This window comes from Chelonoidis abingdonii, chromosome 3 (assembly GCF_003597395.2).
Source record: "Chelonoidis abingdonii isolate Lonesome George chromosome 3, CheloAbing_2.0, whole genome shotgun sequence".
NCBI lineage: Eukaryota > Metazoa > Chordata > Testudines > Testudinidae > Chelonoidis > Chelonoidis abingdonii.
The window spans coordinates 47,358,889-47,376,360 of record NC_133771.1 but is presented as its reverse complement, the minus strand read 5'-3'; the positions used below and the strand labels follow the sequence as shown (position 1 = coordinate 47,376,360).

The window sequence follows — 17,472 nt, the reverse complement described above, 5'->3', positions numbered from 1 at the left end:
TGAAGCCAAAGCCTGAACTATGTAGCTTAATGGGAGCCCCTGTGGCATGGGGTCCTGGGCAACTGCCCTGCTTGCTACCCCCTAATGCCAGCTCTGGCTTTTATATGCAGAAAACCAGTTACTGTGGCACAGGTTGGCTGTGGAGTTTTTATAGCATGGGGGAGCTCAGAAAGAAAAAGATTGAGAACCCCTCTCCTAGCCTACTCTGCTGGCTGTTATGGATTATATTTTTAGGTGCCTCGCTCCCCATTCATTGTATAAGGAGCTACATATCTTATTCAGGGTTTATCGAGTTCAGTGGCATTCCTGTGATTTTTCTATGTGACTAAAAGTTAGGCATTGCAATACCTAAGTCCCTTTGGAGATCCAGGCCAGGTAGTTTTTAGCTTGATGAAGCTAGCTAAGATTACCATTATAACCTCCAGCTGGGGTTGATCTTGACTCAGGGCCATCCCTCCCCATATGCAAAGTACACAGATGCACAGGGCACCAGGAACTCAGCTGCATGCTCCTCCAGCCCCTGCTCCACCCCAGCACCGTCCCGCCCCACCTCTTCCCAAACCCTGACACTGATCTGCCCCCACCCCACCTCTGCTTCAGCCCTGTCTCTGCAGCAGGGGTTGGGTGCCCTGCACTCACTAGGGTGGCTGCCACCCAAGGCTGGGAGCCAGGGGAGCAAAGTGGATTGGATTGGGGCCAGGTCACTCCACTTCCTGAAGCCCAGGAGTGAAGGGTTGGGCCTGCCCTGTAATCACTGCGTTGCAGGAAGTGGAGCAACCCAGCCTCAACCTGCTCTGCTCTGCTGGTGCGTGGTTTTCCCTCTGTTCCCCAAGCTTGCTCCTGCCACCCCCCACAGAGGCTAGGGGGGCTGCGTAGGGCACCAAAATGGCTAGGGATAGCTCTGTCTTGACTAGCTCTGCTGAGGTAACATACTTCACTGGGACATGGTAGTGGTTTGCACTGTAAGCAGGTACATAGTATAAGGAGTAATGAAGCCCTTTACATTAACTGTACTACTCTGGACTCCATTGCAAATAATGTGAAGCAAAGAATTATTGTAAAACCAAATAATATGCAAAGATGGGACACACATTCATAAGTATAAAATCTTATTTCTCCATAAATAGTTTGAGTTCCTGCTTAATTATGTGCTTCACTCAGACTACATTTTCCCAAAATAATTAAAAAATACTGACAGAAGAGGATTGTACCTATATACACATACACCATTCAGCTGTCTGACAGAAGTAGGGGTTAAACAGACAGTGTGATTAAACATGTCCCTTTATGCCACCCAAGCCACTTGAAAGCTGCCTGGAAACCTTCTTCACTAGTTCTTTTGCACATACACACTGTACTCCAGTGAAACTCAAGACTGAGGCTCATGAGCTGCAAGTGGTGGCACTTGAGGTCTTTGCAATATATATTAAATCTCTGATTTCATATTAACAATCTAAACTATGAACCAAACAGGAAGCTGTGACTGTTACTAACCAATTAAGCTATCAGTTTGTACAAAGTTATTAAAAGTATTTGCTCTGAGAATTTTATGTATAAAGAAATAATATTTCCCATCATACTGTTTAACCAGGAGTAGTACCCAGGGCTGGCTCCAGCTTTTTTGCTGCTTCAAGTGGCCAAAAAAAAAAAAAAGTGCTGCAATCAGTGGTGCTTTGGCAGCACCTCTACCACCTCCACTTCATTCTTAGGCAGCAGGTCCTTCCCTCTGAGAGGGACGGAGGGACCTATGGCTGAATTGCCGGACATGCCACCCCTTTCTGTTAGCTGCCCTTGCTGTGCTGGTGCCGGGACTGGTAGTACCATAGAGTAGATGAAACAATGAATTCACACTACTTGTGGCTCTTCTGGGTAATGACTCCTAATTCGGCTCCTGAACCACTGGGTAGCACTGCTGTAATCCATTTCACATGTGATCTTTCAGCACGTACTAGCTCAGGGAGTCTCTTTATTTAATACTATTTTAATAGTATTTCTGCCCCAGAGGGCTCCTGGGTGCCATACACTAGCTAGGATCACTAGCAAGTGATTAAGATCAGTGCGGGGACGACCGGACCCACGGTGTGTGCACGCTGGAGACCGCTGGTACAATCCGTGAAGCTTAAGAAACCCGTCTTTCCCAACGGAAGAGACACTACTTCGGAAACCCCTTACCCCAGTGCCCGTAGATGGGGACGCCCGAGCCCAGCAGGCTCCCAGGCAACCTGCCGGAGCAGGCGGACTTCAGAACCGCCCTTTCCCAGCAAGGGCGTCCCCCACCTGCAGGGCTGCAAAGTGGGGGGCACCCTGCCCCAGACGCGGGCGCGGGAAGTTCCCGGGCGGCAGGGCTCCGCCTCCATTCTGGGTCCCCTCAGCCCGGGGGCGGTAGGTGTCCGCCGGGCCCGCCTCGCGGGGTGATGGGCGGCCCAGAGGCGGGGCCGGCCCGGCGGAAAGTGCTGAGTCACGGCCTGACGCGAGCTCCCGTCCGCCCCCGTCACGTGCTACGCCGGGACAAGGCTCTTGCCGCCGCTTCCGCGCACTGCGTCCGAGCTGCCGCCGCTTCCGTCTCTCTGGTAGCACCTGCCGCTCCTGCCGTTCCGAGAGCCGGCCGCGTTGCCCTGCCCCGCTCGGCTGCGGAGGCCTCGGCATGGGGCTGCTGTCGCAGGGCTCCCCGCTGAGCTGGGAGGAGACGCAGCGGCACGCGGAGCACGTGCGCAGACACGGCATCCTCCAGTTCCTGCACATCTACCGCGCCGTGGCCGAGCGCCACAAGGACGTTCTCAAATGGGGGGATGAGGTGAGCGGGGGGGGCGTGCTCTGCCTGTCAGCTGCCCTCCGGAGAGCCGTGTGGGCTCCGGCCGGGAGCGGCTCGCCCCCTGGGGGCAGGGTGGGTACGGAGCCGGCGGGCAAGGGGCCAGATTGCTGCCCTTGGTCCTTACACCCCCGCTGGCCGGCGGTCGCCGCACGCCCGGCGCCTTTGATTTCGCTGCGTGTTTCGTGTGTGTCGCGCTTCGTTCCCCAGCGGTGGGGGCGGCTTCGGAGTTCCAGCCGCGGGGCTGCCGGCCGGGAGCGGGAGGCGGGGGTGCGGAGCAGCTTGGGGCTAATACGGGGCGGAGGGGCGGTAACTCTCCATCGCTGTTTTAACGGCCTCTCCTTGCACTGTGCGCTCCGGGCCAGAGTGGTGTTTAAACGCTTTCCCGGGGCATCTCTAGACGTGTGGTACTTGGGGCGCTGCTACCTCACAGCAACTACAGTGGATTGCTTTTTAAAGCAAAAAGTTGGGCACCGTTCTGCTTTAAAAAACGAGTCTTAAAAACTAAACTCATATTAAGCCTCTGACTTAATTGTCAGGAGTGGTTAATTGTAAGGGGGGTGTTGGTCAGTGCCTAGGAGATTAACTTCAGTGTTAGGTTCCTGGAGACCATCTGTTCAGAATTTTTCCTTTGGGTCTTAGCTCCTGAGCGTGAGATTGATGGAACAGCACTACTCTTCAAGATTTCTTTTAAAGCAGGGGTAGGCAACCTACAGCACACATGCCAAAGGCAGCACACGAGCTGATTTTCAGTGACACTCGTGCTGCCTGAGTCCTGGCCACTGGTCCAGGGGGGCTCTGCATTTTAATTTGATTTTAAATGAAGCTTCTTAAATGTTTTAAAAACCTTATTTACTTGCAACAATAGTTTATATATTATAGACTTATGAAAAGAGATCTTCTAAAAACGTTAAAATGTATGACTGGTACACACAACCTTAAATCAGAGTGAATAAATGAAGACTTGGCACACCACTTCTGAAAGGTTGCTGATCCCTGTTTTAAAGTCTTGAGTGCACTAGTGGCAGAGGTAGAATGAGTGTCGTTCTCCCTACCATATGGGTCATGCTAGACCACCCCAATTTGCCCCTGCAGACAATGTTAGACGCTATTCTGTATAGGTTCTATTCTATCATCTGTTTTGTGCTCCAGTACTTAAACCACGCTCATGCTCAGTACTATGAGCATTTTCCAGTCATTCATTAAACGAGGTGATGTTTATTCTCACATCCCTGCCCATGTGCCAAGAAATGTTTTGATAGGTTTTTTTGTTCTTAAATACACCTGTTTCTATGTATTTATAAAGTCAGAGAAGTGCTCCTTGTACTTGGAGTGGAAGATGGTGAGGTTTGTGACAGTTTTCAGTTCCTGGAGGAGTTAATTCCACAGCCTTGGACCAGCCTTTGAGAAACTTCTGTCTCCTACACAGACTAACTTAACTCTTATTACTTAAGTCAAGGCTTCCCTGCCCCACAGTGGAATCTAGGATGCCATCATTCTGTCAAAAAATTTTAAGGAAGAGCTAGCAGGTCACAGCTTGAACTATAGTACAAATATTTGGACTCATTATCTGTAGTTATTGAGTAGTACATCTCCATAAGAGGTAACCCCAGGAGACCTGGACATCCCAGTGGAAGCAAGATAGACAAGAGATTCTTGCATTGCACCTCAAACTTTGTCCTAGATCACTGTCAAACCAGAGAGATCCAGTCTGCTATTAGGAATAGGTTTTCAAACACTTCCCGTCCAAAGCATAGTAACCATGGGTGTAATCCATCCTGGGAAGGGCTCCCTTATGAACGAATTTTGTTTTTAACAGCTTATAAATGCTCTGGAGATTAGGGCAGCCCTGTGCACACTGGCAGTTGTCAGAGACCTTGTATCCAAAAAGGTGGTCATGGGGCAAGTGCACTCTTGGGCCACCATGTTTTATGTAAACAATCCAGGAAGGCTTTTGATTGTGCGTCCTGTTTGGGAAGTTCTGCAAGCATGGGAGTGAGCTCTTGAGCCCCTTGAAGATAGCTACAGGTATGGTAACTCTCAGCTCCCCAGGCACGCATCTCCTCGGGAGTATAAACCCAAAATTATACTGTCTGGCACTGCACAGGGAACTGTACAGCGTAAGATGATAAAGTTTGCCCCCTCCCTCAATGGGGAGAGGAATATGCAACAGTCTTTGCCCATTGAGCTATGATTCCCATATACTTCACTCTAACTCACTGGTTTAGATAAAGCAAAAACAAGTCGATTAACTATAAAACATAGCTTTTAAGTGATAGCAAACAGATGAAAGCAGTTTACCTAGCAAATAAATGCAAACTAAGCTTAATATATTAAATAGATTGGATATGAGTTAGCAAATTCTTATCTTGAGAGATGATACAAGAAGGCTGCACATTCTTAAGGGGCAAGCTGCACTTGCTTTACAGCTTGGAATCCCCAGGTATTTCATTCACAGGCTAGAAATCCCTTTAGCTTGGGCTCAGCACTTCCCCCCAATTCAGTCTCTCTTAATCAGGTGTTTCCAGGAGTCGTCTTGTGTGGGGAGTGAAGAACTACAGATGATGTCACTCCCTGCTTTATATAGCTCTTGTATAGGGCGAGAACCTTTGTTCCAAAGCATGGTTCCCAGACCAATCTGGAAAAATACTGACATCACAAGATGGAGTCAAGAATCATGTGGTGTGGTCACATGTCCATGTAGAGTCATAGCAGCCATTACTTTCAGGCTGTTTGGAGTGTTCACAGGAAGGCTCACCAGGTGGGAAATAAGCCTCTCCTAAGGCTTACTGTTTTTTCCTAATGGCTCGTTGCCCTCCATAGGCCCTTCCCCACCAACCATATATAGACTGATTGTCTAGTGGGCGTTACCCAGGTGTAACTACATTTGAAATACAGATACATAGTCAATATTCATAACTTCAGGTACAAAAATGATTCATGCATACAATATAATTATATTCAGCAAATCATAACTTTTCAAATGACATCTCTCATGACCCGTCTTGTATAAAATGCATCATAATTCTGTATGTATCATATATCTATATATAATATCACTGAGAAGAATATGGGGTACAGTGTCACAGGGTGATCCAGTGAGTATAGTGCACTTAGATTTTCAGGAAGCCTTTCACAAGGTCCATCACCAAAGGCTCTTAAGCAGAGTAAACTGTCATGGGATAAGAGAGAAGGTCCTCTCATGGATCAGTAACTGTTTTTTTCATCTGCTTTGGCACTCAGCCACAAGTCCCGCATTTTGCGCAGTTGGTTCTGTACTGTTCTGGGAGCATTGATCTAGGCGGTCATCTTTGCCACTGAGGATGAGTCGTTCTGATATGCACAATGCAGGCGGTGCTTCTCAGCAAGTAAAGCCTGGATTTCTGCATCATTTTCGTCAAACCAGTCTTGCTGCCTGTGTGTGGAGGGCATCTGCATGCAACAACTTCGGTCTCACCATTAACATCAAGAAGACTGAGGGCATGCACCAGCCAGCTCCCCACGCTCCGTACTCAGAACCGTCCATCACTGTAAATGGACAGGGACTTCAGGCAGTGGACCACTTTACGTACCTGGGCAGTACCCTTTCCCAAGCAGTGTCAATCGACGATGAAGTAAACTGCAGAATTGCTAAGGCCAGCTCTGCATTTGGCTATTGCGCTCCAACATCTGGGAACGTCAAGGGATCAGCCTACCAACGAAGCTGAAGGTCTACCGAGCAATGGTGCTTCCAACTCTGCTGTATGCCTGCAAAACCTGGACTGTCTATTGGAGTCATGCACGAAGGCTCAATCACTTCCACGTTTCCTATCTGTGAAAGCTTCTAAAAATCAGATGGCAGGACAAAGTGCCTGATACTGAGGTCCTTATCAGAGGCAGTGTGCCATCAGTTCACACACTACTAATGAGAGCCCAGACCAGATGGACCGGACATGTCGTGAGAATGTCAGATGAGCGCATTCCTAAACAGCTCTTCTACGGAGAACTCACCCATGCTCCCATGGAGGACAAAAGAAGCAGTTCAAGGATATGCTGAAGACCTCTTTGAAGTCCCTCGATCAACACTGCCACATGAGAAACCCTTGCACTGAATCGTCCAGCATGGCACAGCCTCATTCACATAGGCGATAATACCTCTGAGGCGAGGTGTACTGCTGAGACTGAAAGAAAGCGTGAGCTCTGCAAGTCCAGAGCTGCCTGCACATAGACAGTGCCATCACATGTCTTCCCGACGTGTGACAGGACGTTCCACGCCCAAATCGGACTGATCAGTCATCTTCAGACACACAGAGCCCAGTCATCGAACGAATGAGTTGTTGAGGTCTTCATCGATAACGATGGACGAACAGCGTCAACTGGTTAAAAGATAGGAAACAAAGGGTAGGAATAAATGGTCAATTTTCAGACTGGAGAAAGGTAAAAAGGATCTGTACCAGAAGTAGTACTGTTCAGTATATTCATAAATGATCTGGAAAAAAGGGTGAACAGTGAGGTGGCAAAATTTTGCAGATAATACAAAACTGCTCAAGATAGTTAAGTCCAAAGCAGACTGCAAAGAGTTACGAAGGGTTCTTACAAAACTGGGAGACTGGGCAACAAAATGGTAGAATAAGTTCAATGTTGATAAATGCAAAGTAGTGCACATTGGAAAACATATACATATAAAATGGAGTCTCTATTAACTGTTGCCACTCAAGAAAGAGCTCTTGGAGCCATTGTGAAAACATCCACTCAAGGTGCAGCGGTGATCAAAAACGCTGTTTGGAATCATTAGGAAAGGGATACATATACAAGATAGAGGCAATGTTATATTTTCTATATAAATCTGCTACACCCACATCTTGAATACTGTTGTGCAGATGTAGTTGCCCCATCTCATTTACTATGTGTGTGTGTGTGTGTGTGTATACATATGTATGTATACATATGTATGTATTAGAAAAAGTACAGAAAAGGACAACAAAAATGATTAGGGGTATGGATCAGTTTCCATATGAGGAGAAAGAAGGCTGGTACTTTTTACCTTGGAAAAGAGATGACTAAGGGGGGATATGATAGGTCTATAAAATCATAACTGGAGTGGAGAAAGTAAATAGGGAAGTGTTATTTACTCATAACACAAGAACTAGAATCACCAAACGAAATTAATAGGTAACAGGTTTAAAACAAACAAAAGGAAGTATTTCTTCACACAAGGAGTTGAATTGTGGAACTCTGCCAGAGGATGTTGTGAATCATAGATTATTAGGGGCAAAGACTATAACAGGGTTCGAAAAAGAACTACATAAGTTAATGGAGGCTAGGTCCATCAATGGCTATTAGCAAGGATAGGCAGGGATGCAAAACCATGCTCTGAAGTGTCCTTAGTGTCTGTTTACCGGAAGCTTGGAATGGGCAACATGGGGATGGATCACTTGATGATTACCTGTTCTGTTCATTTTTTCTGAAGCACTTGGTATAGGCCACTGCTGGAGGACAGAATACTGGGCTTAGGTGGACCGTTGGTTTGACCCACTATTGCCATTCTTATGGTCTTATGCTAATCCAGAGAAATAAAATGAGGGGCCCCATTGCCAAGAGCAATATCCAGGCAAGAAGCCAAGCACACCTTCCCATGTGAAAGGGAAGGGTAAGCTGGTTTCTTTACCAAAATGTACTTCTTGGAATCTACACAGGGATGTTGTCTCTGCCTAGTAGTTGTCCAACAAATATGGAAGAGAACATATTCATTGCATGGATGGTAAGAAAACTCTACTAATTTAACTTTCTCCCATCTTTTGTGGTGCTTTCCAGAGCTAGCTTCTGTGCCAGCCCTCAGATGCTGTTTAAGGCTGTTCCCAGCAGCAGCTCTCACAGAGTGAAACCAATAGGTCTTTGACAGTTGTATTATTGCCCACGTGATTTTTGAATAGTTGTAAATTAACTGAAGCAACTGAGGAAAAACGAATCTGGGTGTCATTGTACACAACTCAATAAAGACGTGCTCCATATGCTGTGGTGGTCTTCCCCCCCCCCCCCCCCAAAGTGAACAGTGTTAAACTCCACAAGAAATGGATGGAAAATACGGCTGAAAAATTATAATACTGTTATATAAATCTGTGCTACACTCATTTGGAATATTGTTTTGTTTCGGTCTCTTTTTCTCAAAAAAAAAAAAAATGGGGGGGGTGGGTTTGAAGACTTGACAATAAAAATGAAATAAAGGATAAACTTCCATAAGAAGAAAAGTTGAAAAGAATTTAGAGAGAAGACCAAACTTCTCTTCCCACCCCCCCCCCAAAAAAATAAAGGATGTGCAGAGAAAGTAAATTGTATATTTAACGCTCTCATCTTGCAAGAATAAGTCAATGAAATTGAAAAGCTGCAAATATATTTTTATTTTATTTATTTGTACAACACAGTTATCCTGCACAATCCTTTGAGGCCAAGAACTTAATGAAATTGAAAAAAGTCTTTAAAGCTTTCATGACTGACAAGGATAGCCAGAATTAGAATAGTAAGGTTTTTAAAAAGTAGAAAGCTTCATGCTTCGGATCACTAGCCAACCTCCGCGGGGGGTCAGGGAGTATAGGAAAAAACCCTAATCATATGAGTAGGTTATTCCGTAATGGTCTGCTGCAGATTCTTTGTCTTTCCTCTGAAGCATCTGGTAACTAGCTGACTGAGTACTTTGAATACATCAATTGCTGTCTGATCTTGTTATAGCTTTGCCTGTGTTGCTAGTTATCTATATGTAAATCTTTAAAACTTCAGCTAGGTGAAGATACAAATTGACACGGTCACCTAAAATAAATCTTACCTATCTTACTAATGCTATTAGAAGTGAGCATTTTAAAAATGCAGTATGTGTATCACTGTTTATGCACTTTGTTTATGTTTTGTGTATTTCTCTGGAGAATGACAATGAATGAACTGACTTTCCTTCTCAGGTTCTACTTATTGCTACCGTGTGTTGGTTTCATATGCTGCAGAAGAATGCTGTTTTAAATCATTTCCTTGGCATCTTAAGTTTGTAGAAACACTTGTATTGGTCTTTAAGTTTTGTAAAAGCTTGTTTTTACAAAATTTAAATATTGATTCATGTCAGTTCTTTTAAGACTCTGCAAATTACCCTTCCAGACAGTAAAATTCTGAAAACAGGCTGTATTTTTTTTAAAACTCTTATCCTTCATGTAAAATTTCACAGTTTGCCTCCTTGCCAAATACAGCATGACTGGCTGCATTTGAATGGTGGCTGTATTTGAATGGTGCTTGAATGGTAGCTTCTTAATCACTACTTGCCTGTATACCACACGAGAAAAGCAGCACTCATGAATGATTAGGTTAATTGCCACACGACTGCTTGTTCATGCTTTTTCTCCAAACACAGTTTGACTAAATACAAAAAGTAGGACAATGGCATTATTCCAGTACAAACAGAAGATTTAGCATGTCCCTAACATTTGTATAACTGCATATGCTGTATTGATCATGTTGGTCTTTCCTAGGCCAGGATTTAAAGGTGCTAACACGTTAGCTGACACTTTGAAAAGCCTATAGTCTACAGTAGATTTTAGAAATGTGTTAGCTAATGCATGCTAGTGTTACACCTTAAATCTTAATCTAGACAAGTTTGCCTTGTGGTGTTTCTGTGCCCATCTGCCTTAGTGTGACCTTCAGGCATATCACCCCTTTCCTGTTTTTTTTACTATCCTTATCAAAACCCTCTACAGGGGAGAGCTTAAGCTAATTATTTTACATATTTTTTTTAAAAGCCTCAACCCTCAATATGTACATAATACATATTAACCTCTCCAATGTCCCTGTGATCACCTAACCTCTGCCTCCACCCTCCCCTTCATTTCATCTGTGGGTCTTGTCTTAGGCTATGTCTACACTACACTTACAGCATCACAGTTGTACCAGTGCAGCTACGCCACTGTAAAAGATTTCGTATAGCCGCTCTGTGTCAACACGAGAGCTTTGCCCACTACACTTACACCAGTGTTGCTCGGGACGGGGAGAGGGAGAGTGTGTTCACCCTCCTGAGCGACATAAGTTTTGCTGACATGTGGCAGTGTAGACATGGCCTTAGACTGTGAGCTGCTTTGGGGGTGGTACTCTGTGTTTGTAGATATAGATCTATTTTTTGTAAGACACTATAGATATACATTGAAGGAATACTTCAAATGGAAATAACGGACCTTGCCACTGTAAATGTGAAACTTCGGGGTTGCTGACCTCAGCTGTATTTCTGCATAGTCAGTACTATTGCAGTGTTTCTGGCTGGTATAGATTACTGAGCTCTAAACTAGCAGAAAGGCCAGATTTGAAATATTTACTAGACACCTGATATACATAAGACGTGACCTATTAGGTTGAGGAAGATATGAAAGACAAGAACTGAGCTGGGGACACTGGTAAAGTCCATGGCAATGTCTTGATCAGAAGCCTAGCTCTCCAGTATCAGGGGAGGAGAAGGCGCTGCTCTTGAATCTTACTTGAGGGATGGAAGAGGGTTCAGTCTCTCATATCTCCTCTGGTTAGGAGGCATATGATAAATTTGATACTCTGCTTCTCTCCCATCCTGCCACCCTAGTATCCACCCAAGTAATGTAAGAGAGAAAGGGCTTCCTACCTCTTCTCTCATCCAGAGCCTCTTAACTTCTAGAAGAGGGTAGGGGGTTCCATTACTCTACCCTGTTCTTATCCTTCCTATTTTGGGTTCACCCCTGTGCGTGCTTTTCTCCTGATTTTATGTTGCTGCTTTAGAAAACTATTATTCCTGAGTTTTTCACTACTGTCCACATGGTTGTGAATGACATCAATGAAATTGATGAGAGCTTTGTTAATTTCTTAGTGCTGCTGCTTGTCACACATAAGAGCTTCAGCAGGGGATTGGTTCATAATGGTTCACTTCTGGAAGGTTATTTTTGCAACCCATAAAGGCTAGAACTTTTTTCAATGAGAGCTAAAACTTGTCAGAAATTGCTGTAGGTTCTCTCACCAAGTGGTGAATGGATTTTTCAAGCCCTGCTTGGAGACTTTAATAGTAGCTTTGATCATCTAATATTTGGAGCTTCTGTGGTAGAGGACCATTCTGATTACTGCTCTAAACTTTCTTCTTTCTGTAAAATTCAAATTTGATATCAGACAAGAACAAGACTTTATTTAAAAAGTAAACAGAGTTGTGATTCTGGCTTTGACTAATGTTTCTTTATTGGTCCATGAACAAACTAAACCTATGTGGAGTAGAAAACACGGTTGTACAAACGAACGTCTAAAATTGCACGAAAGACATAGCTTTTCAGTTTAAACCCAATACAATTCATAAGTAAGGCCTTTGATGTTAGATTTATATTGTAAATGTGACTATGTTCTCTTTTTACAGTATTACGCCCCTCTGTGTTGTGGTACAATGATCAAAGAAAGGAGTTCTTTGTTCTTTAATGTTCTACATTTTTTTTTCTTTAGCTGTATACAAATGACTATAATCTCTAGGGTTAGATTTCAATAACCCTGCTTCCTGGTTTGTGGTACGTGCTTCAGAGGACATCCTCTAATCATGTAACACCACGTGCAAAAAACCAAAATATCCTGTCCTGATGTAAATAGGAGGAGGGGAATAAACAAATGCTTACAGCATAGTCTGTTTGTTATCTAAAACATGAGCTCCCCCACCATCACCCACATTGTCACTTGAATTCTGTTTGCAGTGGCATGAACATAATACTAACTTCTTCTATCTCATCTTTTATTTGTGAGCTAAAGTGGGGTCTGTATAAAACCCTTGTCATGCTTTTTTCTTTGGGTTCAGTACTTGGCATATAGAAGTCCATATTAATTTAAATGAATAAAGCCAGGGAATTAATATGTTTTACTGAACTACACGTCTTTGTTCCATTAGACCAAAGCTATGCATAGGAACACTGCTTGAAAAATTTGACTCCCAGTATTGCTCTGACCCAGTAGACATGAGCAATTCTATAGTAGGATGTTCTACAAAAAATAGTGCTCCTCTGGACTCTCGTAAGCATAGATACCATCTGTCTTGTGCCAATAAAATCTGTTCTTACTCTGTGTGGGGTTTGAATAACTAAAGGTGGAAAAGCTATTTCATGCTCTGCTTCCAGTGTCATTTTGCTCCCTCTCCACTTAATCCCAGAGGATATGTCTACATTGCAGTAAAATGCCCACAGCTGGCCTGCATCAGCTGACTTGGACTTGGAGTGTGGGGCTATAAAATTGCGGTGTAGATGTTTGGGCTCTGACTGGTGCCTGGGTTCTGGGATGCTGCGAGAGGGGAGGATTCCAGATGCAAAATCTATCATTAGAGGCACATTATACTTCTGGGGGAATTCTATGCCAAAAAATTAAAAATTCTGCACACAATATTTCAAAACTGTGTATTTTATTTGTCAAAATAATGCACTAGTAATCATGCCAGTTACAATTATTTTGGTAATTTATTTCAAAATCTCTCTCAGCAGGAATACAACACAGTAACAATACAGACCAAAAAAAAATTCTGGTAACTTTTTTTATTAATTTTTTGACAAATTCCTTACTAGGCATATTAATACAGAAGTTTGTGTAATTTATTTAAATTACAATACAGAACTGTATTTCCTGCACCTGTCAGAAGCAATGCAAAGGCTTGGGGGAGTTACCTCAAGAGTTGACTTGCAATGCACTGCACATGGAACTACACCTTACAGTTATTTGGAGAATTAAACTGGTGAAGAATGCCTGCAGCTCACTTAATGGGCAGAGCATCTTGCTGGGAATTGCTCCAGATTCTGCATGGCTATAAGCTGTCCTCTGGGTAGAGGTTTAAGATAGTTTTCATTACTTAGAAGGCTGAAGTGGCCTGGGTCTTACCTACCTGAGATCACCTTTCTCCCTGTTCCATGCCATCACTGCTGTGAGGTCAGCATTGGCTCTTGAACTGGATCCCCTGTGTTATAAAAGAGAAGTGGCTGCTAACTGGGTGTACTCTGCTAGCACTACATAGCCTTGGAACTTGCTCTCCCTCCTGGATCCAAAATGGTCCGAACTGGGTGACATTCCATGCATGCACAAAGCCCTCTGTTTAATAGGGATTTGAGTAAGACATAGGGGTGAGGGGTTTTTTAAGAGTCGGGTTTTTTTCCACTGTGTGCTGTCTGAGATAAGGTTTGATTATTTAAGACTGATGGAATTTAATATTTGTATATTAGTATTAATGCAGATTAGTTATCGTAAGTCCAATTCTCAGGCCCCTCAGAGCTTTTTCTATGGATGTTATTCTCTCTCCCCCCCCCCCCCCCCTTGTTAAATCTAAAGAAATCTATGACAACGTATTCAGCGATCAGCCCCCTCTCTGCTAAGAATGCTTTCTCTGGCTCTCATGCTTTTCATTCTAATGCTTGTTAGCTGCATTGTCTTGGAATGCGGCAGTCCTAGAGATTTATAAGTGGAGATAAGGGTCAGTGAGGTAGCTGGTTGATGGCCTTAAAACCATTTTTCAAGGTTTTGATCACACAAGACTAATAGCCAGTGGTGAGATTGGAACACAGAGGTCATGTTCTCACAGCTGTTGATCGTGCTAGGATGAGCTACTGCATTCTAAACAAGCTGGATCCTCTGGATTGGTTCTGCCTCTACCCCCTGGTGCAGATAATTCCAGTAATCTAGAAGGAGATGGCTAGTGTGTAGATTGTCAGCCCAATCCATCCAAGAGGAGGGGTTAAAGTCTGACAGGCTGAAGATGAAAGAAGATATTTTTCCATATTATAGTTGCCAGTCATCTATGGTTGGTGATCTATCAGGAGCTCAAGGCTTCTCCTCACTTTGAATGGGGGTAGGTACCTTAGATGGGAAGCAGGACAGTGACCTAGCTAGTTTTTGAACCAACTTCACTTAAATCTTGGCTAGGTTTGGTCTGAGCCTGTTCTTCATCCAGATACCAATTTTTTTTTATTTATATTTTTTATTTTTTTGTGAGCATTGGGGCATCTTTATAAAAGAACTGGCAGCAGATGGTTTAGTTAAATGAAACTAACAAGTTGCACTCTCCCTGCAGCTAGGACCACAAATGCACGTACAACTGTTAATTGTGACAGTGCTGTGCTGAATAGTGATTAGGCTCTGTGAAGAGGAAAGAAGGTACTCCGTGTTAGCTCTCATCTCCAGATGGCTTGGCATCCAAACTCCAAATCAGATAGTGTTGCTGAGAATTGCTTTTTAGTTTGTGAAGGTTCTCTCACACCCAGATTCCTAAATTAGGCACTAAGAGGGAGAAGGAAAATTAACTTTTCTGTATCCACCAGCATTTTTTCATTACAGAACAAACAAGAGGACAAAATTAAAGGTGTTCTTGCCTGGTTGTAAGCCAGCTGAAGTGGTAGTGAATGATGAAAAATTGAAAACTAATTCAATATCAGCTCTGTTTGTTTCTAGACCCTGGTGTGTGCCATGGGTGTAGAATTTCTGTTAGCTGTTCATGGGAACCGATGATATAGTGTCTTTTTGATGTTAGTTGGGATCTGTTGAAACTCATTTAAAAACATGAAGGATAAAAATAACTGCTTTGTTTTGAGCAGTCTCCAATAGTTTGCATCTCCTTTTTTGAAAGAAAAACATTTAAAACAATGAATTAACTCAGTCCTACTTGCTTATATCATTAACATGCTCTTCACAATAAATCCATAGTGCAACTACTTTTTGCCAATAACTTGTCAAATTTGATATCCAGAACTATATAGCTGAACTTTCAACAAATCCAGCTGTATATTAAATGGAAACCAGGTTAGTAGTATTTGACAGTTAGCAATTTAATTTTTCCCTTCATGTAATAAACATACACCTCTACCCCAATATAATGCTGTCCTTGGGAGCCAAAAAATCTTACCGCAATATCTCAAACTTGCTTTGATCCATGGGAGTGTGCAGCCTTGCCCCCCCCGCCCCCCCCCGGAGCGCTGCCTTACCGCATTCTATCTGAATACGCGTTATATCTGGTTGTGTTATATCGGGGTAGAGGAGTATAATGCATTTAACAGTCTCTCTTTTATTTTAATATTTAAATAGATTTACAATTTTTCATGATACTTACTGTACAAAGAAACTGTCTGTTCCAGGGGCTCTTATCAGCTTGTGTATAACTTTCTCTACTGTTTTAACGCTTTTTTAAAAATGTTCCTAAATGCTAACATTGTGTGTTTTCATTCATTATTTACAATAGGTGGAATATATGTTGGTAGCTTTTGATCATGAACATAAGAAAGTACGTTTGTCACTAACTGGAGAAGAAGTTCTTCATACACTGCAAGAGAAGGGAGAAAGAGTAAATCCCAAGTAAGTAGCAGTTTCTTTTTATCTCCTTGTGCAAATGCACTACTGTGCAATCTTTAATTACGTGATCACATATGATTTTTTTCTTCCACAGGACACCTGCCTTATTTAGTACACAGGATAGGTGGTGGTCTGGGAGGGAGTCAGATTTACGTGATGAAGGAGGTTGTTGTCTGTAGGACTCCTGCGTTAGTATTTGTTGCAGAAGTTGGAAGATGTGTAGTGAATTAGGCAGGGAATTGCAGGAATTTAAAATAAATAAATAAAAAGGTCTCACCGTTGAACGTTACGCTGGAGAATTGGATTCTATCCCTGCCTCAGCCATGGAGTTTCTATGTGATGCTGGGCAGCCTTTTCTGGCCAACTGAACATTTTGGCGTATGTATAAAATGGGGGGGAAAAAACCAAAACAAATAAAAGCAACCCAGCCCTCTGGCAGTGCATTTCAAAGCCTCGGTCTACAGACTTCATCTTATGTTACAGCACTAAAAAGCCATTTAGACATTGAGGCTTGGACTCTGAAGCCTGGGGACAGAGTGGGTTTCAGCCTGAGTCCAAACATCTTCCCAGCCTTTTTCAGCTCCATAGTGTGATCCTCGTAAGCCCAAGTCTGAATCTGTAGACCTTGGCTCTGCGACTCTCTGCTACAGGTATGGGTTTGGTTTTTTTGCCATGTAGACGTGTCCTTAAGTGCATGTTCCCTGTTTTCTCAGTGCCCAACCTGAGAGCCTATGGCTGACAACTCAGTTGCAACTTTCCAGAATGGGACTTGTGTTTTCAATATAAAAAGTGCTATAAAAATGCTGAGTTCTCTGAAAAATCAGGCCTTAGGTGTTTCAAGTTGGGCACCTAAAGTTTAGTTGACACTTGACAATTTTGGCTTTTTTTGGGCAGTCTCTGTTCCCCATCTGTAATATGAAGATCACAATACTATTGTGAGATTAGGTGTTAAGACAAATGTTTGAAGCATTCAGATACTGTAAGAGCAGAAGAGAAATACCCAGGAGGAAATGAATAATTTTGTATTCAGCGCAGTATATGTATGGTATATATTAAATTAGGCCTGGAGCCTCATGCTGATTGAGAATAAAAAAGAATATTAAATGACTGTTTACTGAAAGAGGCAGAGGTCCTGGGGTTGGACTCAAATTAGGGCTACATGTGCAACCTTAATTCTGACTGTTCCTGACTTTGAGTGCTTGACTTTGCAAGTTTATTGTTCTTTTAATATAAGTTAATACAGGGCTTTTTTAATGCAATTTCCTTATTTAAAGAAAAGCAGAGACAAATTCTATGTTTAAACTACATTGATCCTTCAGTATGGGTCTTCAGAGGAGTTGGACTTTTAG

At 43.2% G+C, this 17,472-nt stretch overlaps 1 protein-coding gene across 2 annotated transcripts in view; it reads left to right on the top strand.

Moving 5' to 3' along the window:
* The first annotated feature begins 2,486 nt into the window (after positions 1-2,486).
* Positions 2,487-17,472, top strand: part of GCLC (glutamate-cysteine ligase catalytic subunit) — a 65,494-nt gene continuing 50,508 nt past the window's right edge. Inside the window, exons 1-2 of one of the 2 annotated variants that reach the window (XM_032764005.2) lie at positions 2,487-2,794; positions 16,014-16,126. In XM_032764005.2, the coding sequence (XP_032619896.1) occupies positions 2,645-2,794; positions 16,014-16,126 (263 nt within the window). In that variant the 5' untranslated portion in view covers positions 2,487-2,644. Of the gene's footprint in view, positions 2,795-16,013; positions 16,127-16,217; positions 16,502-17,472 lie in introns of those variants that run through there. The other variant, XM_032764008.2, reaches the window with a different exon arrangement.